Source organism: Pantherophis guttatus, chromosome 1 (genome assembly GCF_059756535.1).
Source record: "Pantherophis guttatus breed Tessera chromosome 1, ASM5975653v1, whole genome shotgun sequence".
NCBI lineage: Eukaryota > Metazoa > Chordata > Lepidosauria > Squamata > Colubridae > Pantherophis > Pantherophis guttatus.
Window position 1 is genome coordinate 67930666 of NC_142063.1, and position 26665 is coordinate 67957330.

General features: G+C 38.9%; 1 protein-coding gene and 1 long non-coding RNA gene across 2 annotated transcripts; one reads left to right on the forward strand and one right to left on the reverse strand.

Annotated features, from left to right (window-relative positions):
- On the reverse strand, window positions 1-21100 carry RHOV (ras homolog family member V). Its single transcript, XM_034417832.3, has 3 exons — window positions 20343-21100; window positions 4514-4572; window positions 1-3123 (listed from the first exon to the last, which is right to left on the reverse strand). The coding sequence occupies exons 1-3, from the start codon at window positions 20539-20541 to the stop codon at window positions 2683-2685; spliced, it is 699 nt and encodes a 232-aa protein (XP_034273723.1). The 5' UTR covers window positions 20542-21100; the 3' UTR covers window positions 1-2682.
- On the forward strand, window positions 20713-24139 carry LOC148116436 (uncharacterized). The gene is made up of 2 exons (XR_015729402.1): window positions 20713-20815; window positions 23829-24139. It is a non-coding gene; the product is annotated as an uncharacterized LOC148116436 (long non-coding RNA).
- Window positions 24140-26665: the final 2526 nt, after the last annotated feature.

Sequence of the window (26665 nt, forward strand, 5' to 3'; positions counted from 1 at the left end):
TTGTCGTCTTTGGGTTTTTTATTTATTTATTTGCATTATATAGCAGAACAGAGAAAATAATACAATGCAAAAAATAATTATGTTGAAATAGAAAATATTTGACACAGAAAAAAGAATGATCTGCATTCTCTAAGGCAATAACAGCATGGATTAAGCATTCTTTCTTTCCTGTAAAAGAATATTGTTGGGTACCATCAATATGAATCAACAACAACCAAATATCTCTAATGAATTTTGAATAAAGGGGGGGGGGATAAGACAGTATTTATGAATTCCTGCTAAATTGGCACTACTTTTGAGGTTTGATCCTCAGCTAAGGCTGTTCCAGGGCTCTTTTGTGATGCCCATTGGAAATGCATAAAGACTCATTTGTAAACACTTTCTTTTTATACAGCAGAACTGAAGTATACAACATGGAATGAGCAATGCTCAATGGCTGTTTCCGCAATGACACATTTCCAGGACATTGATACATTTCTGTGCAGACCACAAAGGTGAGTAGTCATGGCTCAGCTTCCCAGTGTACATACCTGTGGCAAAAAAAAAAAAAAGGATATAGAGATGATGATCACATTTGATCATTCGTATCTGGTTTGGATGTGATTTGAAATATGACTGATATTTGTCTTCATACCTGGAGAGGATCTAAAATATGATTCAACTTCTATATGCATTATAGGTTACTTAGGAAAGAATCCAATGTGTAAACAACTTCAGATGTTATTCCAAGTTATGGAAATAATTTGTAGAGAACATGTACGATCAACAAGCCTATTTCAACTCTAATATCCATGATGGACTAACCTTGTCAATGTTACCTATATAGTTTTCCTTTTCTCTCTTTGCCTGCCTTCCACCTTTCACCTTCTCCCTCTCAATCTCTCTCTCTCTGTCTCTCCTTGCTATCACTTACTTCTCCCTCTTCTATCACATGCTTCTTCCCTTTTTTATTTTCTGCTTTCCTCTCATATTTTATCTCTATTTTCCTCAAACCTTTCAAGCAGAATTTGTCTTGAATCATTTTAAATGGCAAACATTTCCAGACCTGAATGCCATCAAAGGTGGCAATCTTCTCTTTCCTTTTTGGACCATTAAAGTAGATACTCCTCTCCTCTTCAGTGACTGTGCTGCACATGTGCCAAAAATGGAATATGAATTGGAGCTCTCTGGAACTTTGGAGTCAACATTATCAATGTCCGGGGAACAGTTTTTCTTAATTAATGCTCTTCAGATGTGCTGGACTATTCTCCCATTATACACATTCATTATAGTTGGGCTATAGATTTATGGGCATTGTATCCCAATGTACCTAGAGCAGAGAATATCAGGCTGGGGAAGTTGCTTTATAATTTTGTAAAATACTGTGTCATATGTTCCCTTTGAGATTATGCTTTTAATTCAGTCTTTTTGTGTGTGGTTATCTTTCCATCTCAGATGTAAACTTCATCTAGCTGTAATAGTTACACAACATAAATATTAATTGCTAACTTGGCAAACCTGATTATTCTGCTACAGGTTTCAGGGAGGGAACATTAAGCCTTCAGTATTAGCAGTGAAATACAAAGAAATGTGATTTAGTGCCCAATCCCTGATATAAATGTATAACAAGAATTGCTAATTTCCTTCCACCTAAATAGTATTATTGGCATGGTACTGGGTGGCACCTTATTAAAATAGACAATACAGTATCAGTTTGCCTAATATGGAAAGTCTAAGAATATGTGAACAAGGCATAATTTAGGGAGGAAAAAGAATGTATACTCAGAGCTGCTGGACTTTTAATCTTCAATTTAGTTTGAACGTGTTAAACTTTGATTATGCTAAATTCTTACTTTCTAAGGATGACTTTAAAAAGGAATCAGAAAGTTTGTTCACACAGAAAGTTTACATCAAAGCAAATCATGCATCAATCTTTTCAGTGGATGGCCAGACTAAATTCCTGTAGAAAATGTTCAGAAAGTATTTCACACTCAAACATACACACATATGTAACCACATATTTTCTGCAATATTTCAGTTTGTGATATGCTTTTCACATATGAATCCAAATATTCTTAGAATAGCACTATATCATACTGGGTTTTTTTTTTTTTGAGCCATAGGCATTTTCCCACATAATTTCATTGGGAAATATTGTGTTGTTTTAAGGATGTGACATAGCCACTATTCACCCCAAACATGGATTAATCCTCAATTATATCTCAGTTATTTTACTTTCTTTTACTTTTAAGAGGGTTGAAGTGGAAATTTGGTTCTGCATTAATTCTCTGCATCATTCCTCTATTCATTATTATGACTTGAAAATGAGATATAACTCTCAAATTTATTAAATCAAGTTTCATTCAACCTTTCCTGCTCTCGTGCCCTGTAGGCAGGTTGGGGTTGCTACTCCCAGATTTAATTAATTTGTTCAATTAATATGCTGTTAAGCCTTCAAAAGCTGTAAAAACTGGTCATCTTGCCTGAAATATATGTATATATAAATTAACTTGGCTGCTGGACTCAGTACATCAGCAGATCAGATGATCAGCAGACCATCCTGTCCCAGATGTTTGAATGTAGCGTGGACCATTTGATGCTACACTTCTCCTTCTTCATTCCCAGGCAAGTTTCGCCATAATCCAACAAGAGCTTGAGCTCCAGACTACTTTGGTTTACAAATGTTTCTTACTGGAGTCAGTGTCAGACAAAGCAGAAGAATTTCTTCCATCGGCACTTAGAGAGAGTTTTGATTCCTTTAGCTGTCATTTTCTTTTCCTGTTGGGCTTTGTATTCAACTGCACTAACAATGGCTGTGTCAAAAACCTCCTTCAGGTTCTTTTGAGTCAAAGCAGAGCACTCTACATAAGTCTGAGCCCGGATTTTTTCAGCCAGGCCTTCTGCTTGTGTTCTCGGCACAGGTTTTACATGGTAGTGATTCAGGCTGATTAATACTTTGACATCATCTCTCAGGTCAGCTTGTGTCCCTACTAGCACCACTGGTGTTTGGGGATTGTGAGTTCTTATTTCTGGAATCCATTTTTCTGTAATGTTTTGGAAGGAGGTGGGATTTACAACACTGAAGCAGACCAGGAAGACATCTGTGTCAGAGTAACAAAGAGAGCGGAGGCAATCAAAGTCTTCCTATATAGAGAAAAGAAACATGGAGATCAATTTGTGACAGATATTTACTGTACTAATTACATTTAGTAGGCATTGCAATCTCGTCTTTTCTACAAAGCTCTAAAGCCAAACTTCCAACTTTCAACCAGCAAAATCATCCAAAGGTTAGAAATCATTTGAATTTTCCCAAGTGCTTTTAAGAAGAAAATTAAGTCAATTAATAGCTACCAAGTATAAAATTAATGGTTCAGTTCACACATCATACTAAGCTAAAACTAAACAAAACAAATTTTGCCTCAGCATGTTGGGTAAACCCAACCATTACAGTTTATGGCCAGAGTCCCTGACTGAGCTAGGACATCAATGTCCTTGTGGATGTTTCTTTTGTTCTCCAGATTTTATATTTTGAGACTTTGATCATTGAAATAAATAAATACCCAGGAAGCCAACGATCTTCAGTCTCATATGTACGTTCTTTTCCAATAATTCACCTTTTTTAAAATTCCCAAAATGTTTCTAAGCTGGGGTGTTCATAAACTTCAGAGCCCATTCTTAGAAAATAAAACCGCTCTATTTGGAATGTGCCAATAAAAAAGCAAGATAAAACTGAGATATTAGGAAATACCCTGGAGGGAATATGGCAAGAGAATAACTTCACTGTTTTGCCTCCTACAAAGTGGATGTTTGTAATCAGAAATATCCCCTCTGGTAGCCATTCTCTGAGCATATTCAGAACATTCTCAAAATCCCAGATGTGCCCATTGCTCCCAAAATATTAAGGTCTCCCAGTTAATGGCTAGTATTATGTGTAAATGCAGCCACTGTGGCTTAGTTAATAAATGTTTTCAAAAATGGGTTAATTTGCTAATTAGACCATTGAAGAAGTGAGGGACTTTTAATGCCTATTAAAATGGCTTTTCAATCATGTAAACAATCAAATCCAAAACTCTTGTCCCAATTAATATTTCAGAGCTCATGCTTCCCTTAAAAAGTCATGGACCTCCAGACATATTTCATAAAAGGAATTTTTGCTGCAAAAATATAAATTTTAGTTAGCAAGCCATAAATCACACAAACAAGAAAATTATATCCATTTGTTGGTTAGATTTATAACCCAGTTCTCTTCCAGGAATGTAAGGTGGCATCCATAACATATTTAGCATATTATGCAATGCCAGGAATTCCCAATTCAAAGGTTATTTCAAATAAGAACTCACCAGAAGGAAACAGTGTGTCTCTTCTCCAATACTGAAATATTATTTTAATGTAAAGTATGCCAGAACTATGCTGTAGATTGCTACTGAATGTCATTTTTTTTTTACTGAATTATTGTTAATTTGTTTTCTGATATCATCCTTAGCATGGCATTTGAACCAGAGCTGCAAATATTCTTTACTTTTATAGGCCCCACCTGTCCTGCAGTGTCCCACAACTGGATACGAACGGGTGCACCATCAACCAAGACTTGAACTGTGAAGAGAAAGAGAAAATCACTAAGTAATTGTTGTATGCCATTCAGCTTCACTAGCATCAGTCTTGGTCTATTCTCCAGAGGGGGCTTTGAAGGTGGGAAGCTGCACAGATATTATCCCAAATGCTGGAATAGAATATTTGAAAATATTGAGCAAATGCTGTAGAAGATTTATTACTAAAACACGCCCAACTCTATACTAATAATTTAAACCTGCATTGAAGTATTGCCTCTGTCTGGCCACCTACATCTCAACAAACGATTGCAGGAAAAGTATATATTCCATCTCAAAGCAAACATGAGCCAGTTTTTCCAGGTCCTGAAGTATCTATGTTCCACACTCCCATCTATGTTGATGTGCTGAACCAATAACCGAGAGTGGATGCCATTGCGCCTATGATCTAAGTAGGTTCTAGAGATATTATGAAACTCTGGATCACCGTTTCATAATCTGATGTTTTAAAATGATAGTTTCTATCAACTCCAGCCAGCATGGCCCCTGAGAAAGCACTAGAAAAGTCAGGCAATTTCAAATTTGGCTACTCTTCTACATATAGGGCAGTGTTGTTAACATCCAGTCAGATAGAAAGGTGGCAATCAAACAAAGGAACATGTTAAGCTAGCCAAATATTTAAACACAGAAGACAAGGATTAATGCAGCTGCTTCCTAGCTAATATTATTATTAATATAGTGCCTCAGGTTGGTTAGGAGGGCTTTAAGTATCAAAATACAGAACCAGGTCTGAGCTGCAGTCATCCTAATTGATAAATGGCTCTTTAGTATCTGTACGCTATGTTTAGCTAACGCAAATAAACGCATACACAGTTAAACATGATGTCCTTGTGTCTCTATTTACAGTACAGGAAAGTACCTTTTTAAAAAGCAAACAACTGAAAAGCGAGAAGTCTACATGTTCAGCTATCCTTTCTGCTTTTTGCCAGCTCAGAAATGTTCTGGGAGCTGATGTCTATGCTGCATATCCAGAGTTGTTTACTGTTAACAGCGAAACCTTATTAGTATTTGCCACAAACATCATTGCATAATTGCAATGAACTCTGACAAAGTTTTTTAAAAACTGCTCCACCCAGCAGGCCTAGAAGTTCTTCTTTTACCTACCTTCATGTTTTGTTCATCTTAGCTATAACAGGTCAGGATTAGCCCACTAATGGTCCTAAACTCTGTGACTTAAGATATTTGAAAGCGGGACATTACTCCCATGTGGGCATTTGAGAATAAAAATTCCCACTTCCCTCTAGCTTCTCCATTGCAACGTACACCTTGTTCTCAAGATTGCTGAAGCAGTGGGGGTCCGGCAGCTCCTAACACCTTCCATAAGAACAACCTGTCATTAAGCCTACAGTCCCTTAGGGCTGAAACTGGCATGGGCTTCCTTTTTTCTCTTATTGCTTCTAGCAACTCTTCAAAGCAGCATATATCTATCCTTGCATTTGTGGGCCAAAGCAATTGGATCTGAACTGATAAAACCTGGAGGGCAAGTTGACTAGGAAAAGCAAAACAGAGACATGTATAACTGGCAATTACGTCTTTCTTTTGTCTTTCTTTCTTTCTTTCTCTTTCTTTCTCTCTCTCTCTCTCTTTCTTTCTCTTTCTTTCTTTCTTTCCTCCCCCTCTGCTTCATCCTCTTCTCTCCTTTTTTCCCCCTTGATTTCTAAATGGCTTTAAAGGCATAAGGAGAGGATTGGAGCACAAGGTTTCATATTATGTTCATAGTAAATGCACAAATTCCTTGAAGGGCTATCAAAGGTTGCTGAACATGAATATCAATGGTGGCAGGCAGTATTTGTTTGAAAGACAATTTATTTGTCCAAATTTTCCTTCGTAGAAGGTGAAGCTTTATACTCTATACAGTGGTGAGGAGGCCCAGACAGGCCTGGCTATTTGTCTGTTGTGCAGTATATCCTCACAAATCAGCTCAAGAATTGTAGTTCAAACTGAGAAAGAATATTTTCCTCATAAATAAGACAACTTTCTTGTATGCCATTTCTTTCATAAACACAGCTGAACTATTAACTCACATAAGTAACCAAACAATATACCCAAATAGTTTTGCAAGCCGTTAGTCTAAAAAATACACATTTAAAAATGTAGTCTGCTAAATGCCAAGTATAAAAAACCATTTAAAAATAAACTTTACCTCCTAATTTTTCAAATATTTCCATAGTTCCTTGTTAACCTAATACAAGGAAAAATATAAATATTGATATCCTGACTTAATAATGAGATTGGTCTGGCTTTAAAATACAGCTGATCCAATTCAATTCACAAAATTCAGAGTGCGAATGGTTTACACATTATCTAATGTAGCTTGGCTATCTCGGGAATTCTGGGAGTTGAAGTCCACAGGTTGTAAAAGGGCCACAGTTGCCCACCCCTGATCTAATGGACACTGATTGATAACTGAAGAAATAATCAGGGAGAACCCACCACCTTTTATCAACACATTTCTCCTACTGTTTAATCCAACCCTGTTGTATGGGATAGCTAAGATTAAATACTCTGTCCTCTCCTAGATGGTGATTTCTGCTACTTGAGGATAATAAAATTTTCATTATTACCTCTAAACTAAATATGTCAGGTCCTCTGATCTCTGCAGCTCCAAAGGATATCACATCAAAAATTTCAAGTATTCAGAGAAAAAAATTGACAGGCACGGGGGCACAGGATGAAAATTAAAAATAAACCTTCAAAACCTCCCTACAGCTCCCTGCCTCCAACAAACAAACTTCTTTGAATAAATTTGTAGAAAAGAACTGAGAACAATTCACTCTCCTGTAACCGTTTGTGAAAACTGTGGAGAGCTAACTGAAAATGCAGGAAGCAGAGGAGATAGGTGATAAAAATAAATCAAGGCAAAATGCACAATTAGCAGGAGAGTGTAATGGAGGGAAGGGAGACATCCTGTCTTAGAGGAGACAACAGAAGGCACTTAACACCAACCAGAGATATTGCCAGGGTATCCTTGAGTACAGAGAAGTTCTTTATTTTGGAGAAAAAGAACTCTGCTAATCTTTTCTCAGGCATCTTGTCATTAGGGAAATGAAGGCTGTAGCGTTTGCAGCCCTGTTCTGAATGAAATAACTCTTGTTGCCTCAGGGTCTTTCGGTACAATCAGGTAAAGCCTCTGTCTGAGTCACCTCAAAATCCTTAGTACACCCTGTCAGTTGTACTTTTGCCACCTGGGAATACAGTCACTAGTTTCCACAGCACATGGAGGACTTTTCTGGAGTTGGGTTCCTGCCTTGGGTGGTCTTACAGAATTTATAGAATAACAGAGTTGGAAGAGACCTTGGGGGGGGGGTCTTCTAGTCCAATCCCTATACCAGGAGTCTCCAGCCTTGGCAACTTTAAAACTTGTGGACTTCATCTCTTAGAATTCCTCAGCCATCTTTGCTGGGTGAGGAATTCTGGGAGTTGAAGTCCACAAGTCTTAAAGTTGCCAAAGTTGGAGACCCCTCCCCTATACCATTTCAGACAAATGCTGACTGATGTCACTAATCTCTTCTTAAAAACCTCCAGTGATGGAGCAACTTTTGCAGTCTCTCTCTGTCTCTCTCTGTCTCTGTCTCTGTCTCTCTCTCTCTCTCTCTCTCTGTTTTGGAGGGGGGCAAATGAATGTGCTAAGGGTAGCACTTAGGTATTCATGGCACAACCATTCAGATATGGAAAAAATGAATCCAAATTATAGATTGTGTTTGAGGCACAATTTCTTGTCTAGATATTTGGAGGCTTGCTGGAGCCGATCAGGAACAGGAAGGTGTGGGGATCAGAGCCGTCTTCTGAATAGAGTGTGAGCGGTTTGCACATTGTGCTAAGCCATAATGTGGGTAATTGGGTATTGAGTGTGGCCATATCAACCAGCCTCTTTACTCCCCTCTATTTTGAATGCCCCATGAACTATTCCCAAAATTCTTGCTTTTTAAGTTTCTACCGTGAATTTTTACAGGCAGACTCTCTCATCTGTTTGCTCAGTTCTTGCCCAAAGATTGGATGGAGAGAGAGTTGGTGGAAGAAACAAAACACAAACAAGAAAACCAGTCCCAAAGTGAGAGATGGCCCCAATGCGAAGCTTTAGAACTATAAAATATATTGAAATGTAAACAAACGGGTGAAAAAATGGCCCTGTGGCCTTGCTTGGGATGCATAGAGGAGTACACAGTAGTGGGGCTGGTTAGCACCCCCAAAAGCCTTCCCTCTGCCTTTTAATTAATTTTTAACATTGGATTTCAATCACCCTTGCCTCTTTTTAAATTTTATTTAACATTTTATGTTTTAATATTTTATTTGCATACCACCCACAGTTCCTCTGTGAGGGAAATGGGCGGTTCCAAAATTGGATTAAATAAATAATATAATAAGATGATGTCATATGAGTGTGTATGTATATGCACACACATTCATACACAAACACCACCAGGAAATGTCTGGGCTAAAGACTAAAGTGGGAAGTAAAAAAATATAAGGCAAGAGCAAACCACTTCCATATTGCTGTCAAGAAGACAATATCAAGCTATCCTTGAAACCATCTGCTGGAGACCTCAATATCCTTTTCAAAACACACAGTTTAGTTTTTCAAGCATTTCAGGAAATGAGTTCAGCACAAATCCCAGTTCAGTATTTTCCAAATTCTGCAACTTTAAGATGTGTGGATTTCAACTCTCAGAATTCTCTAGCCAGCACAAATGCCTGGCATGCTGGCTGGGGATTATTGGGAGTTGAAATTCACACACCTTAAAGTTGTCAAGTTTGAAAAATATTGTGATAACACAATAAGGCACCTCCACAACACAATAGAAGTAGTAACGAATACACCAACTGGAGGAGGAATCCCTTTTTTCTAGTACAAAATAATATACGGTATTTTTTCTATTAGAAAACATGAGTAATAATACAAATATTGTATTGTTTATAATTTTGTACAAAGGGAATCAGTGGCATTTTGGCATTGCAGTAAAAAGAAAGAAATCTTGAAAATGTCATAAAATTAAGGAATATCCAAAGACTATATGTTAAAAACAGGAAAAATGTGTACATTTCTGGGTGCAATAATATTAGTTTTCATCTCAGACAACAACATTCCCCAATATGCATATTCTTATATGGGTTGAATTGTTACCTATATCAATGTTCTAAGCCCAAAACTGAAAAACTGAGGGAAGCTGTAATCTCCCCTATATAGAGTGTGCTAGACTGATTCTATGTAATAAAATTACTCTGTGAGAATATATAGAGAGAGCAGGGCAGACAGGTGTTAGACAGTCAACAATTAAAAGACAGCCATCAGATTTCTCTGCAATTATTTTAATGTCCAGACAGCCTCCTGGGGAATAAGGTCCTTCAATTTGTAAATTAAAAGGCAGAAAAATAAAGCAAAGCAAGCAAATGCTTCCTAACTATGCCATGTACATATACATGAAAATTCACATTCCCATATTTTGGAAGTGGAGCAAAAAAGTGTACACATAGTCCTTGACTTATGACCACAATTGAGCCTAAAATTTCTGTTGTTAAGTGAAACATTTGTTAAGTGAGTTTTGCCCAGGTTTTACAACCTTTCTTGCAAACGTTGTTAAGTGAATGACTGCAGTGGATAAGTTAGTAACACGGTTGTTAAGTGAATCTGGCTTCCCCAGTGATTTAGCGAATCTGGCTTCCCCAGTGATTTAGCTTCTCAGAAGGTCACAAAAGGTGATCACATGACCTTGGGACACAGCAACAGTCATAAGTATGAACCAGTTGCTAAGCATCTGAATTTTGATCACATGATCATGGGGCTGCTACAAAAGTCATATGTGTGAAAAATGGTCATAAATCACTAAATCACAGTCACTAAATGAACTGTTGTAAATCAAGGACTACCTGTATTAACCTGATAATGTTTTCACAATGGTAAAAACTTTGCAATACATGAAAACACTGATGAAAGTCCTTGGTATGTTGGCCCCCTTCCCTCTTTTTCTGCTGTATCTAACAAGTCAAATAAAAAGCATCTTGCTTTACTTTAACCATGGTGGTAAATGCAATATGCAATATGGTTTTTTGAAAATGGAGTAGAGCCAAACATAGCTCTGAAAATGAAGCAACCTTCTTCAGGACATATAAAAAGCAAGTTAGGATGGAATAAGATGGTTAAACATAATAGACGTAGAAAGAGAACTAGCTTGAATTTATTTTACACACTGGTACTCCTCGATTTAGAGCATTCGTTTACTGACCGGTCAAAGTTACAGCAGCAATGAAAAAAGTGACTTACACTTTTTGTAAGTGTGAAAAAAGTTTTCACAGTTATGACTTTTGAGGCATCCCCACAGTCAGGTGATCAACTTTGGGTGCTTGCCAATGTATATTTATATTTACGATGGTTGCAGCATCTTGGGGTTCTGGGATTGTCATTTGCAACCTTCTTAGGGAGCTTCTGACACGCAAAGGGGGTCATATGGGGGAAGCCATATTCTCTTAATGATGGCACAATTCACTTAACTGTAGTGATGTGCTTAATAACCGTGGCAAAAAAGGTTGCAAAATGGGGCATGACTCACCTAACAACTATCTTCCTTAACAAATTTTGGGCTCAATTATGGTTGTCAGTCAAGGGCTACCTGTGACGTGTCTTTGGCCGGCATAGTACATTTTTCTGATCACAGATGTGGAAAACAAGATAAAATCCTTACTGATTTTTTTAGATTTCAGGGTAGCCAGCCTTGGATTCCCCATGCTTTTATTACAATATCTTGCAAAATATGAACATTTAATTATTACTGCACTGATCTATGAGTACATATAGTCTAATCTCCACTGAATGATAGACTGAGGTAACACAATGTCTACTCAACCATCGAATAGCAGAAGTGAAAGAAGCTCTACCTTTGTTAAGGCCACGACACAACTATGACTGTTGCCAAAGCTTAGCTGTAAAGAAAGAAGACTAACCTGTTCCTGGTCAAAGAGTTGCTGAGAATTTTACTTGATCTTCAAGATAGTGGGCATTTCCCGCTTGTCTCATTTCTCATTTCAATACTTGCCAAACCCATATTGTAAATATAAAATGGTTGCTATGCCCAGAGCATTAGTGTGGAAAAATCTGATGCCATATTTTGTGTGACGTATATGCCACTATACTGGTAATGTATATAACACTGTAAAAATGCCATTTGGTATGACTTTACTCTCCATAGGTCTGATCATTGCACCTCAAAAAAGACTCTTGTCTACCACAATGTACTCTTTGTGGCATTACCTTTGGAAACATCCTATAAGTTGCAGCAAATAGCTGGTATAAGAAACAAGAATCACATCATATCTATATTTTAAAATGCCTATTATTTATCAGATACTATTTAAGCTGTTGGTATTACACTTTCAACCTCTAGAAGGCATAGAACTTTATCTATGATGAAGGTATCCAGCCTTTAAGATTTGTTGACCCTTCTGAAAATTTTGTAGCTCTTGAGAGGCTCATTTATTTGGGTCAAAGTGAGCATCTTTTCCTCCAGACCAAGAATATACCAGGGCTGTCAAACTCGCAGCCTGCAGGCTGGATGCATCATGCGCTGGCCACGCCCACACGCCCAGTTTAGCGAAGGAGGAAAAGTTGTGATACGTCATGTGATATCACTGTGATGACATGAGTTTGATACCCCCTGGAATATACTTTTTGCTTCCACTCTCTATGTAATTAGAAAATCTATAAAGATGCATCTCTTTTAGCATTAACTTTTACTTTTTAAAATATTAATACATATTATATTTAACATTTACCTTTTTGTATACTATTTTTTAATTACTGTTATCCAGTTTGAAAAGAAAGTTCAGGTCCGAGGGAAGTTATTTTTCTTTTACACACTATTAAAACATGGTACAATCCACTTAAATCAGACTTTGAGCATAAAGAGATTCACGTGTGAAGTTTCCGAAAGATGCCCTTGCAAAGCTTTCAAGTTGCCATCAAGATTAATAAAAAAATAATTGTTAGCAGACAAGGCACAATTAAATTACATAATTCTCCATCAGATGTAGTGATTATACCAGTTTCAAGTATTTTAAAAGATAACAAGAAAAATTCATAAAGGATCGAGCTGTCAATAGCTACTAGATTGGATGACCATGACAGACAGCACCTCAAATACCAGCTATTCTCAAACTTGATTATCATAGTGATGTATTCTCATTGGGCCCTTTTTCATGTTTATTTTATGGCTCTATTATTTTGCTTCTGTTCCGTTTATACTCCTTTCACCTTCTTCCTTTTTATTATTGTAAGATGCCTAGAGTAGCCCCGCGGCATGATAGGTGGCAAATAAATTTTACAAATAAGCTTCACTGGAAGAGCTATCAACCTCTTGGATGCATCTGCTACACCATCCCATGATAGCAATAAAACTGGACTGAGACATTGACCTGATGAAGCAATGTCCTAGGGTACCCAAGTGTGCCTTTTTCTAGGGATGCACCAAATAAGCATGGTAAACTGATATGAGGAAGTTTATCTCCACCTGTCTCACGCAAATTTGTAGATCTTGTTTTAATTGTGCTTTGGCCTCCCCTGTAAGTGATGCAGGAAAGTTTCAGTGTAATAAAGAAACAGGTTAAGCAGGAAAGTTTGGTGGGTGACCATCAATATTTACTGACCCCAAGAGCAGAACTGTCTTGCAATGTGACATATCAGTAGTTCTGATCTCAGCATGCATGCATGGGAAAATATTACTTTTCAATATTATCTGAAACACTTCCCTATCAGCCCAATCTAATGACCTCTGCCTGCACAGGACAACAATTTGACATTTCCAGCTAGTACACTGATTACAAATGATAAGAATTGTACTTCAACTATCTGGAGAGGAGCAGGTTGAAGGATTCTGTTATTCTTGCACATGATTCATGATGGATTATCTCATGCTTTTGAGAAACCCTGAACAGTTTCCTCTGTACTCATTTAAACCAGTTCCACAAGGCTACTTGGTTTTTATTTCATTCATTCATTCATTTATATTTGCTTTTGTTTTACCAATCTGCATTGGGCACTTGCAGTTCAGGCCTGGAACTGTGCACCGATTGCCTTTAACTCTCATGTAAGCTTGGTTCACCCAGCATAATCAGTTCTAATATGGTTAGTTGAATGTTAGATTATGGGAACCCAGCTGTTTAGTGTGATACATGGACTAGCCACAGTGAAGCAGAATTCCATCCCTTGTGTGTGTTTGAAGAAAAAAGCTTACCAGCACATGTTAACCCTATTTTACCCCAGGGATGTAGTCATATATTAACTACACATTAGATAATGTCAGGGGTGGGCTGCTGCCGGTTGTAACAACCGGTTCGGAAATGTAAGTGTGCCTTCCGTGCATGCACGCGACATCGAAAACCCGGCGATTATATAGGACGTGATAGTGCCAGGGCCCTGGTCAGAACTACTGGTTTACCCGAACCGGTCTGAACTGGCAGCAGCCTACCACTGGATAATGTGCTATATGGTAAATGATGCCAATACTAAATTTCAAGGCTAGGAAAATGTGGTATTTCCACCACAGAAGCTCAACCTCACCAACACACAAGAAGTTTGCAGTGCAGGCTGCAGTGCCTCAGAGAGAAAGTCCATACAGAGAGTGGTAAGGACAGCTGAGAAGATTATAGGAAGTTCACTTCCTGTCATTCAGGGTACTGCTTATAAGTGCTATGTGCTTAGAGCTCGAAGTCTTGTTAAAGACCCCACACATCCACTTCACAGTCTGTTTCTGTTGCTCCCCTTTGGGAGGAGGTTTCGAAGTATTTCTAGCAGGACTGTAACAGCTTTGTTCCCTATGCCATCCATCTGGTAATCTCGCAAGATTCGCTTTTCTCGCCGTGTACATCAGTGGTGGGTTTCTACCAGTTCACCCAGTTCGGGTGAACCGCTAATGGCGTCAGTGGGTGGCTCTGCCCACCCACCCGGATGTCATCACAGACACTCTGCGCATGTGCAGAAGGTTCTGCGCATGTACAGAAGCGCTGCAGGCGCTCACAGTTCCGAACTGGTAGCGAAAGTAAGTGGAACCCACTACTGATGTACATGTATACATCCGAACTAGACCGTTGTTTCTCCGTGTCATATATGTGGGTATATGCATATTTATTTATTTATTTATTTATTTATTTATTTATTTATTTATTTATTTATTTATTTTGTCATGTTTATCTAGTGAATGTTGGAGTAGAGATCCTTTGAGAGCTATATGCAACAAAATTTCATTTTAATATATGCCAATTAGCGTACATTCAAAGTGACAAAAGTTATTCTAAATCTAAGTTTAGTGCAATTTGATTGGGTGGGAAACCCTGCCTGGGATTATTCTAAAGCAGTTTAGTCTTTCAATCATAGCTGCTGAAATTTGGATGCAAGACTTAGATAGCCACCTATTTATAAATTGGGAAACAATTAACATCCCCTCATTTTGTTGAACTAAAATGGAAAGGAAAACTACGGAGAACAGCTGTTTGGATTCTGTTTGAAGCATTCCAGTTTGCTGAAGCCCACTGATTGGGCTAGAGTAGCATTCAAGGATCAAATCTATGAAAGCTTACTGGGCAGCCCTTAGAGAGCTCTGCCTTTCAGTGTTGCTGCTGTAGGAAGATGAAAAGAGAGAAAGATTAAACCACATTGTATCCTGATGTTTGGAGTCCTTGGAAAAGTGTTGAAAACAAACAAGCATCTTTAGAAATTGTTTTGGGGAAATCGCATCATGCAAAGCAAGTTGCAAATAAGGAAGGTTGCAACCTATACTAGTTCCTCATTTGGATTAGTCCCCACCTGTTCCCCAAAGGTTAGAGATCTATTGTCCTGGAAACAGAAGAAAAGGCACAGACAGGACGGCGTTTTTTGCATTCAATACCTGGCCTTAATCGAAGCGGGCAGGGGGAACATCTAGCCTTCAGGTTCCAGATATTGTTGGAATACACCTTCCAGAAGCTCTCATTATTGGCCTTCTCACTGGGGTTGCTGGGAGTTGAACTTGGGAGGCTCAAATTCCCATTCTACTAGGTTACATGTTTAAAAAGAATTATCCGATATTACTTTTGTAGCGTTGTTTAAAAAAGGAGAAAATCTGAGCTAAAAAAAGGGGCTTCTTATAATGTATTCCTTCTATCGTATCAGATTTTAAAAGCATGTACAACATGTAATAAGCTAAATACACTGTATATTAAGTATGTACCAGTGGAATGAATGACTCCTGTAATATAAACTTAAAGGTTATACCGTAATATAAAATTCAAGCCAGAATTTACTGAACCACAGACTGTCCTTTGGATTGCACATAGTTTGCTTGATAGTACAGGCCAAATCAAGCAATAAGTTAATTATTACACGTTCAAAATTAGAACAGCGGATATAGCAGCAAATTCAGCCTGTCCCAACTAGCCTGGTCCTCTCCACATATATTGAGACTATAGCTTTGAGTATTCCAGTCATCAGGTTGGAGCAAGCTGACTTAAGCCTGACTAGACTATGCAGCTCATTGTCCTATGGGAGGCAGTAATGGTGTTCATATATTGTGTACTAATTCAGGCATATATTTTAGTCTGTTCCAAGTCACTATTATCACTTAACAAACTGGAGTTAAGCAAGACACTCCAAAATGGGTGGGGCTAGAACGCAAACTGAGTCTATTTTAACTTTCTGGAACATTTTACAGGGAGTCCTTGACTTACAACAGTTCACTTAATGACCATTCAAAGTTACAACAGCACTGAAAAAAGTGACTTATGACCATTTTTTACAATTACAACCTTTGCAGCATCCCCAGAACCATCTGATCAAAATTCAGATGCTTGTCAATTGCTTCATACTTATGACCGTTGCAGTGTCCCAAGGTCATGTGATCATCTTTTGCGACCTTCTGACAAGCAAAGTCAATGAGGAAGCCAGATTCACTTAACAACCGGGTGACTAACTTACCAGTTGCAGTGATTCACTTAACAATTGAGGCAAGAAAGGTTGCAAAATGGAGCAAAATTCACTTAACAAATGTCTCGCTTAATAACAGAAAAGTTGGGTTCAATTGTGGTTGTAAATTGAGGATTACTTGTACTTCTCACCCGCCTTCCTCCAAATGTCAAAAGATCAAGTTGGAGGCTCTTGGTGCTGTAAAAGGAGTTCTGGCATTTCACAGAGTTCAGATGTAATATGGATTTTTACACTAAGCAGGATGTTGGATAACGTGATCACAACATCTCTTCCAACTCTTTCATTATATGATTCTGTGAATACATTGTATAAATATTCTTTACAACAAATGCTGCAAGATGATTCATGTTGGTTGTGGGATCCTATGTTGCTCATGGGAAGATAGATGCCATCTAGTGAGCTCATGTTCAAAATGAAATTCAAGTTGAGGTTATATGGCACTGCCATTTTAGTACAATGGTTCCTTTTGCTGTATGAATCTAAAACCATATGCTGTAGACATTCCTACCCACTGCTTCAGATAGGTCAATCAGAATTTGAATCTTCATATTGCCACTTCATATTACCACTAATTTTCAAAAGATAAAAGAGACAGCCTTTTTGAAAACATCCAGATAAATTCTTTTATATGATCATCTGGAAATTATTTGTTGGAAAGCAGTCTCAAAATTATTTGAGAACATACATGTAATTCCTTTCTAATCCTTAAAAGACCATGTGGATGCAGTGAACCAGGTTGAGAAGGAGCTCACACTCAAATTGGAATAATTGCATTAATCAGTCATTGCAGTAAAGGCACAACATCTTGCAGCTATTCAAACTGTTGAGAACAAACATCTACTTCACTCTTCTCCCATCTCATGCCTTCCCAGCCAGCATGGGGGGCAGTATGATGATGTCCTTGAAGTTCAATGCATCAGGAAGGCATCAGGTTGGAGATGGCTGCCTTATATCTTTCTCTGAAATGTGAGGGCCGGTGTATATTTTGAATTCTTCTTTGGTTGTTAAGTGAGAGTTACTTAAAATTAAAAAAAAAACAATTCCAAAATTCCAATATGCTACTTTTCATGTAACTACCTTTGTAGCTATATTCTGTACTGTACAACGAACCACTCCATGTTTCTTACTTCTGAGGATTAAATATTTTTAACACTTCTCTAATGACTGTGCTAGCTGGGAACTCTGAAAGATGAGCAAACCCATCTAGAAGACACCAGGTTAGAGAAAGTGCAACAGCAATTCATCAAACATATCAAGAACAGAAACTGTCTCAACTGGTTCTAACTGCACTTCCTATTTCCCTCCTTACAAGGTTATGTTCAGACGACAGAAACTCTTCAGATGATGAGATGTTTTGACTAATAGGCTTCAAGGAGCATTAAGAGATTGTTGACAGCCAGTCATCCTCATGTGATAGACAACCCTAGCAAACTGACCAATCGAATAATATTGGCAGACAACTATTTCCTGGAGAAATAGCAATTCAAAAGAAACTGATCCTCTATGGTTTCTCCAGAGATGCCATCTTAATCTTAGAGTCAGATCAAGCTAGCTAGATCAATACTAGGGCAAAGGTTCTTAGATGCAGAAGGTCAAACACAAATCACTGCTTTCTGTCATAATATAATTGCAATCACCGAATCTTAGTGTCTAAATCAGCCTCATGTTTATCACAGTTCCCAACTTTAGAAGAGTCTTATCTTTAGATAGATCTAATGTTCTCTCCACAGCTCTCCTGGAAGGGACATGGAGGAAAAGGCTAAATGAAACCCAATACTGCCCCTCTGATATGGATCCCATAGAAAACACAGTTCGCGTTCTTCTATATTGCCACTTCCACAGTATGTTCACCACCAGCTGATTATCCTTCTTTTATTTAAATTTCCAGGGCACTCTGATAGCTTTTATCTACATTATTTGTTAAAAAAATCAAAACCACTTTATTCCTCTAAAAGTCATTAAAATGTTGTTGCATTATGTATAAGCTCCACCCACTAGTAGTTACTACTTGTTCTTGTTGTTAGGCGATACTTTTGTTTTGTTCATTTTATTGATTGTATCTTTTATTGGCCAATGACCAAAATTAAGTTTCTGTCTGTCTGCAAAATGAGAACTTTGGCACCGTGGGAAATGGTTCTTCTAATGCAAGCAGATATTCTATTGTTTTTAAATGTTACATTTTATTTATTGTTAAATGTGGATTCAGTACTAGCATAATAGATTCGACATAATTTTCAAAATTAAAAACAAAGTAAAATCAATTGAGAAATCTTTATCCTCAAAAGCCATTTTTTAAAAAATCCACAGTATTTGTACTAAGATGTAGAAATAGAGATATAGGTTATAGATGGTTATAATAATCATTAAATCGTTCTGGAGAAGAATTGCTATGTGGTCAGTAAAGTGACACTGTCTTGATGACATGTAATCAATCAGTCGGAGACACTAGGTAAACTGAAAATAATAAAAGAATGAATCAGATGGATTATCTACTCCAGCACACAAAAATCTAGCACCACCTTATTCTACAACTGCTACAAAAGTTTGTTCAGACTATCATCTTATACAAACTTTCTACGGAGGAAATCCCATTGATCTTAATGGGATTTACTTTTAAGGAGGCATGCACAGAATTGCAGTGCTGGAGCATGGTTTACCAATTGCTAAGTTTAGCCAGTCAATTGAATGTGTATCTTTCTTGGGGTGGAGGGATAATCTACAGTCATCCTTCCTGCATTTCCAGTTTAGTCTTAGGCTACTTGATCTGTAGTGTAGGTAGGTGATACTTGGGATAATCAACCCCCAAGTGCTGTTGGAGTTTCATCTTGATAAACGAATTACTGACACACTTTCAGATGGCATGCAATTATCTGCTCTTTCTTATATTTTAGCTGGAAAAACAATTTAAAAGTAATGCTCTCTCAGCTTTACTAGAGCAATTAAAGTCACCTCAAACAAGTCAAGCAGACTAGATATCTTGCACTGCTAGCTGAGTGGGAGAATTACCACCCTTGTTTCAGGTGAAAGGCTACAGTAAAACATTTTGCTTTGTAACCTCTTTTTGAGTTCAAGATGTGTTTATAATAGTTTCCTTTTTTGAGAACTTCTCAAGCTTATGAAATACCAATATTATTGGAATTATAGATGGAACTCTGTAAAGTACATAACCCCACTAAATTTCAAGAAGGTAGAATGCCCATCTATACACATTTACCTAGGAATGTCACATTTATCTCAACAAGATTGACTTCAGAGCAGACATAAAACTGTACCATCAATGAAACAAGAATACAGTTGCTTCCCACTTGATTGGACATTTGGTTTTTCCACAAAGAATAAGAAAATTGGTTCACGTCAGTTCTCTATCTTTCCTCCTGCTCCAACTGAACACTTAATCAATAACAAAGGATCAAAAACTTTCCTCCCAAAGACATCCAGGTTACAAATAGATCTGCCTTTCTTCCCTTTTCTTTGTGCAAGGATCCCATGTAAAAGGGGACTATAGAAGTCATTTTTCATTTAACTTTGTCTCTTGAAGGGGGAAAAAAAGTCACCTGCTAAATTGCTGTTCGTTTTGTCTCTACAGTGCCTATGCCCGGGAAACAAAGCAGTAGCTTTGGCAATCCTACACAGCAGACTTCGTAACAACACTGAAATCAATAGTGAGTGTTTCATCCCATTATATTAACTGTTGTTACCTTTTCAAAAACACACAGGGCTAAACTCAAAAGACACCCCCCCTCCTCCCTTCTCCTCCTCCAGCAAGCGCCCTCTACCCTGCCTTGACAGGCTGGGATTTCTGCTCTGCCTACCTGAGAAGGTGTCTAGTGCAGTCGGCTGGTAGTGGTCTGGGTATCCGTTGGTTGTGTAGCTGACAATCAGGCTGGTTTTGCCCACGGCTCCATCCCCGATGAGGACACACTTAATGCCCAGCTCCGAGCCGCTGCCTCGGCTGGGACAGCCGCTTCTTCGTAAGGTAGGCGAGTAATCCAAGAGCTCCTGGGGCGGCATTGCTGGAGGAGCCGGGCGGGGCCCCCTTCGGCTCCCTCTTTGGAAAACGGGGTACGATTTGAAGCACAAAATGTTGCAGTTGGAGAGCACTTTATTTTTCTTAAAATAACCAAACCAAACCAAAAGAACCCAGCCCAGTAACTTTCAGGTGACGGTGACACCCGAGGATCAAGGCGACCTAAGAGGCACCGTTTCCCACGCAAAGCCGCAGCTTCTCTTTCTCAGGGTTACATCGTTCAGGTGTCCCGGAGCAGTGAAAGAGTAGCCAGGACAGGTAGGTTTGTATCCTGGGCGGGAATTTCATCCTCTCAAGCTTTACATTTAACTTCCCAGGTCTGTCAGGTGCTTTTGTTTTTCCCACAGCCTCCTTCATTTGCATAGGGCCACCTCCTTTCCCTGTAACTTGAGGCTGCGGCATCAGGATTTCTCCTTCTCGGAACCGAGCGCCAGCTAGGTCAGGAAAAGCCGGTGGGATGAGCAACCAAAAGGCTCCCTGCGTAAAAAACAACAAATATAAAGGGGGCAAATCTTCTTCCCTCAAAGTCCCGAGCAAACAAACAAACTAGGTGGTTTGGTGCAACTATCTCTTTTGCAACACTATACCTTTCCCTCCCCCTCAAAAAAAAAAAAAAAGCTATGTGATCTAAGTCAGCCTTTCTTCTCATCCTTGGCAATTTTAAGATGTGTGGATGTCAATACCCAGAATTACCCAACCTGGTTGGGGAAAATGCCTGGACATTTCATAGGCAAAACGATTCAAGGAAATGCATGCAATCCTCTTCTGAGCCCTTGGAGAACTATGATTAAAAAAAAATCAATCAAATAATGAAGGCTTCAGAAAGTGGGTCACTTAGGACCTGATTCATAAATCTTATGAATCATAAATAAGATTCACCCAATCTTATTTATTTATTGTTTTCCCAGCCTTAGCTGCAGTTCCCAGATACTTCCCAAGCTGTCTCTTGAAGACACAAGATGGGCTTCCTTCCATTACCCTACTTTACTTCAGAGTTTCCATGATACAGATGGGACAAAGGTCCTTCTCAGTAATGACAATTTACAAAGGACTGGTTTTAATCTCCCACCATGATTAGGTGTGTGTTTTTATAATATATATCCTGAAATCTTTTCACAGTTCCATTCAGTCACAGTACAGACTGGAGATAGAGGATATTCTTTTAACAGATTTTTCACAGCTCATATTCTATAACCTTGGCCATATAATTTTGGCAGCCATGGGCTTCATCTCACCACTATTTGCTTTATCCTCAAATTATTATTAGTCAAGATATTGGTTGTGCAAGGCATTTGAAAGAGGTATTTTGTCACAGAAATGAAGCTTTCTCTTCAAATAATTATTTATTTATTTATTTATTTATTTATTTATTTATTTATTTATTTATTTATTTATTTATTTATTTATTAGATTTTTATACTGCCCCCTCTCCCGAAGGACTCGGGGCGGTGAACAGCCAAAGTTAAAAACATACAATATAAACAATTAAAATACGTTTAAAACAGAATTAAATCTAAAATGGCTCCCCAATTTAAAATGCCTTACCCATACCCCTATAAAAAGACGAATTTAAAATTTAAAAAATTTAAAATTTCCACATTTAAAAAGGGGGAAGATTTAGGCCAGGCCAGCTTGATAAAATAGAAAAGTCTTAAGCGCGCGGCGGAAGGTGCGCAGATCCGGGATCCTACGTATCTCCGGGGGGAGCTCGTTCCAAATCGTAGGTGCCCCCACAGAGAAGGCTCTCCCCCTAGGGGCCGACAGCCGACATTGTTTGGCCGACGGCACCCGGAGGAGCCCCTCTCTATGGGAGCGTACTGGCCGGTGGGAGGCTATTGATGGTAGCAGGCGGTCCCGTAAATAACCAGGTCCTAAGCCATGGAGCGCTTTGAAGGTGATAACCAGAACCTTGAAGCGCACTCGGAAGACCACCGGGAGCCAGTGCAGCTCGCGCAGGAGAGGTGTCACATGGGAGCTCCATGTCGCTCCCATCACCACCCGCGCGGCCGCACTCTGCGCCAGTTGGAGCCTCTGAGTGCACCTTAAGGGGAGCCCCATGTAGAGAGCGTTGCAGTAATCCAGACGAGAAGTAACGAGGGCATGAGTGACTGTGTGTAGGGAGTCCCGATCTGGATAGGGACGCAACTGGCGGATCAGGCGAACCTGATGAAAAATCCTCCCGGACACGGCCGTCACATGCTCTTCTAACGACAGCCGTGAATCCAGGAGGACACCCAAGTTGCGAGCCCTATCCGTGGGGGCCAATGATTCGCCCCCAATAGTCAGCGATGGCATTAGCTGACTATATCGGGACGTCGGAAACCACAGCCACTCGGTCTTGGATGGGTTGAGCCTGAGCCTGTTCCTCCCCATCCAATTAAAGCAGCTGTACTTTATGCAAGTTTGTTTGGCTGTTTGTGGAGGCTGACAGATATATATGCACCATCCATATGTCCCTCTGGAAAGACTAATCACATCTAATTTTTGCACAAGAACAATACTTAAATTTTTGCTAAGGTTATTGCATGCAAATATAACTTGGCACAGTGCCTCTGATTAGTACTTCTTTCCATTGCAGATTTATTTGCATAAAGGCATCTCTAGGCCATGCAAGTCAATGGAAACAAATCTTGGCCCAAGCTGCGTCTTCCTGCTATATTGCAGACGTAGCAGATCATAGTTTCAGGCAAAAGACATCATCCATGTGTCCAGAAGTATGAAGTATCCACTGGTTAAAATGATGGCTAATTTATACGCATTTATATAGTGTAGGAGATTTGGGGTTGTGTCCACTGAAGTGTCCATTCTTCTGTTAGAAGATCCTGGCTATCATGGGAGAAGGGCTGAAGTATGAGATAGGAAGCAACAATTCTCAGGGCAGAGACAGAATTATAAGGTTAGAATGGAATAGATATTTCTGGTTCTCAAGGACAGGAAAAAAATACATTAAAAAGTCTGTTGATTGGAAAGAATGGGAGGGAAAGACCTAGAATTTAATTCCTGGGGTGTGTTCTGTGTCTCTCTCACACACGTAATAAGCAGATCTTCTGCATATATATGACTTCCTTCTTGTCTGGAATAAAGCAACTTACCTATCTGTGGCAAGTCTATGAAGCTTCTCCTGTTACCAGATGCAAAGCTGAGCTTTTGGAGAATCAATGATTTTATTGCCATGCCTGGTATGAAGATGGACAAGGGGCTGTTTAATTTAGCTAATATTATATTTTCTACTGTGCCTAATTCAGTTTTTTCCCTACCTTGTTTCCTCCAGGTATATCAGACTTCAATGCCCTCCAGCTATATTTTATCTGTGCTGGTTGACAATTAATGTACGTTCAAGAAAGAAATCCATTCCAAATCATGGTAATGCCAAAATTATAAAACATACATTGTGATGTCATGATGCAAGCTCTGTTTTTTTGTTACTTGAATTGCAATATCACTCAAAACATATAAGGGGTGGGGTTTCCATCATGGCTGCACATCACTTATCCCCTTCTTTTGATGTCTACGTATCAGAGACAAGAATAACTAGTGGGGCCCTGGAAACAGTCCAAGAATAAAATGCTGTCATTGACTCTGCATGGAAGTTGTCTATTCAATCCTAGTGGTAGTCCTCAGATAACTACTGCCCTGTTTAGCAACTGTTTGAACTTACAACAGCACTAAAAAAAAAGTTTTACAACCAGCCTGAGCACTTACAATGGTTGCAACATTTCCATGGCCATGTGATTGCAATTTAGGTGTCTGGCAATCAACACACTATTAACAATGGTTGCAGTGTCCCATGTCCATGTGATCACCATTTGCAACAAGCTTCACAGCTGGTTTCCAACAAGCAAAGTCAATGGTAAAGATGGCAGAAGGTCACAAGTTGTGGTCATGTGATGTTGCCCTTAATGACATGTAATTCACTTAAATGCTAGCAGCAGAACTGATGTAAGTTGGGTGTGCTTACACAATGTTTCACTTAATGACTGTGTCACTTATTAATGGAGTTGCCAGTCCCAACTGTGGTTGTTAAATGAGGACTGCCTTTTTGTAAGTATAAATCTGGTCTGCAAAGTGGGATTTCATTTCTCACTTTCTTCTACAACAGAATATTTCCCATATTTTTGCTTTCTGTTGTAGGAAGTTAGCACCCACCCCTTTCCTAGAAGAATGAAATATTTTGGGAAATATTAAAAAGGCAGAATATTATGTTTCCCTGGATGAGAAATGGAGAAGCATGTTTTAAAGACAAAGCAGCTCCCACCTTCCTGCCCCCACCCTTTTGTTAATGGGCCAGAGGCAGAAACTCAATCTTTGTCAATGGACCTCATCTGCAAGACAATGGGACCCACCTAGGACAGAAACTCACCACATGGCACCTGGGAAGATTACATCAGCCAGCAAGGCTAGCTAAGACCCCCACCCCCTGGGAGTCTGACAACCATCAGGATACACTTTCGGGGCCCTAGGAAGTTCAAAGCCAGAGAGAGCATAAAACCCGGGGACTTGCTGACTCTCAGCCCCTTTTCTGTTCAGGAACTCAAGCCATGTGATCCTGTCCACCATTAAACCATCTTTCCAAGCAGTCTCCGTGTTTCCAATGTCTTTTTCCCCACTTGGAGCAGAACCCAGAAGGATATTTCTTTCTACACTGTAAAACAATCAAACTCAAAAGTCATGATAATGCAAAGTATATAGGAATTCAAGTAGATGACTATTACTCCTATAGGCATAAGGTTCAGAATAAGGCAGAGGGGGCAAATATGTTGTGTTGAACTATATGGTTTACAAACAAGAAAAACCAGAGGAGCAAAAGTTGTTAGTCTTAAAGAACAGAGAAGTTGCTCCACAGGTCAACATTTACCTTTATATGACTGATAAAAGGTCACGATTTGTTGACCTATTGAGCAGAACACCTATGTCATACTTTTCAAATTTTAAATGGCATCTTTGAGTAAAGAATGGTGACAGATTAAACCAGTGAACTGACCAATTTGTTGGATTTTCTGACTGCTGATAGCAGAATGGGAAATTGTGTAGACAAAGAGTCAAGGATGCAGCTCTCTGATAACTAAGGCTATTGCAAGAGTAATAGAAGCTGTTAAGAATTCCAAGGACTGCCCAGTATAAAATACAAGCCCACTTTATAGTAAATTTGGGTTTAATCTTTGACTTTCTTGGTGGCCTGTTGTTATGGTCTTAAGCCTCCCTCTTCCTGGGGAGAAGTGTCCCTTGTTATGGTAATGGGTTAGATTGGCTTTGGGCTATTTACCTCTAACCTTGCTAAAACTCACAGAGAGCCTCTACTGATTGTGTGACAGCCTTCACTCTCACAAAAAGTTGTCAAATCTGAACAGAATTCATTGGAGGAGGGTCAACAGACTTTGTTTGGCTTTGTTTGTCACTTTGAAAATCCACTGCTGGTGAATATGCCTCACTGTATGGCTCCAGGCAATGTAAAACAATACAAAATAACATCCCATACAAAATTAACTGCAACAATCAACTATACCCTATATACCTTGATTGCTTAGTATTTCCTCAAAGAATACAAAGAGCCAATAATAAGTTATTTCATGGGAATCAAATAATGCAGCACTTAATCCACACCTAAATAACACTTTTCCTCAAGATGAAATTGACGCTTTTGTCTCAAAATGCTTTAATTCAACACCAGCAATCTATACACTGCTTTTTCATGATCAAGTGCCTTCCAGGTAGCTTCTATAATTCCTTAAGTAGAATTTTAGTTTAATATATCTGCAGGGTGGTTTCTCTTTCTCTTTCTCACGTGGCTCTTGACGACTGAATGCTCATCCCCTTCTATCCAATGCAGCTATTCTTGGAAGGAAGTCTGTTAGATAAAATCAAGAGAGTGTACCCAGAGAGATGTTTGCAACCAGTCAAGGATTAAAAACCTTGCAGGAGGAGTGGGTGGGAATCAGGATCTCTGCAGATGTAACTGGAGAGGCAGCCCAAGAAAGGCAATCAGAACAGACCTAGTGAAACCAAGGCAGATAATTTCTGGAGATAAAACACGTATTTCTCGTGTCAATCCCATGTTTAATTATTTATTGACCGAATCAACAAATGCTGATTCATTGCGCACTTCTGACA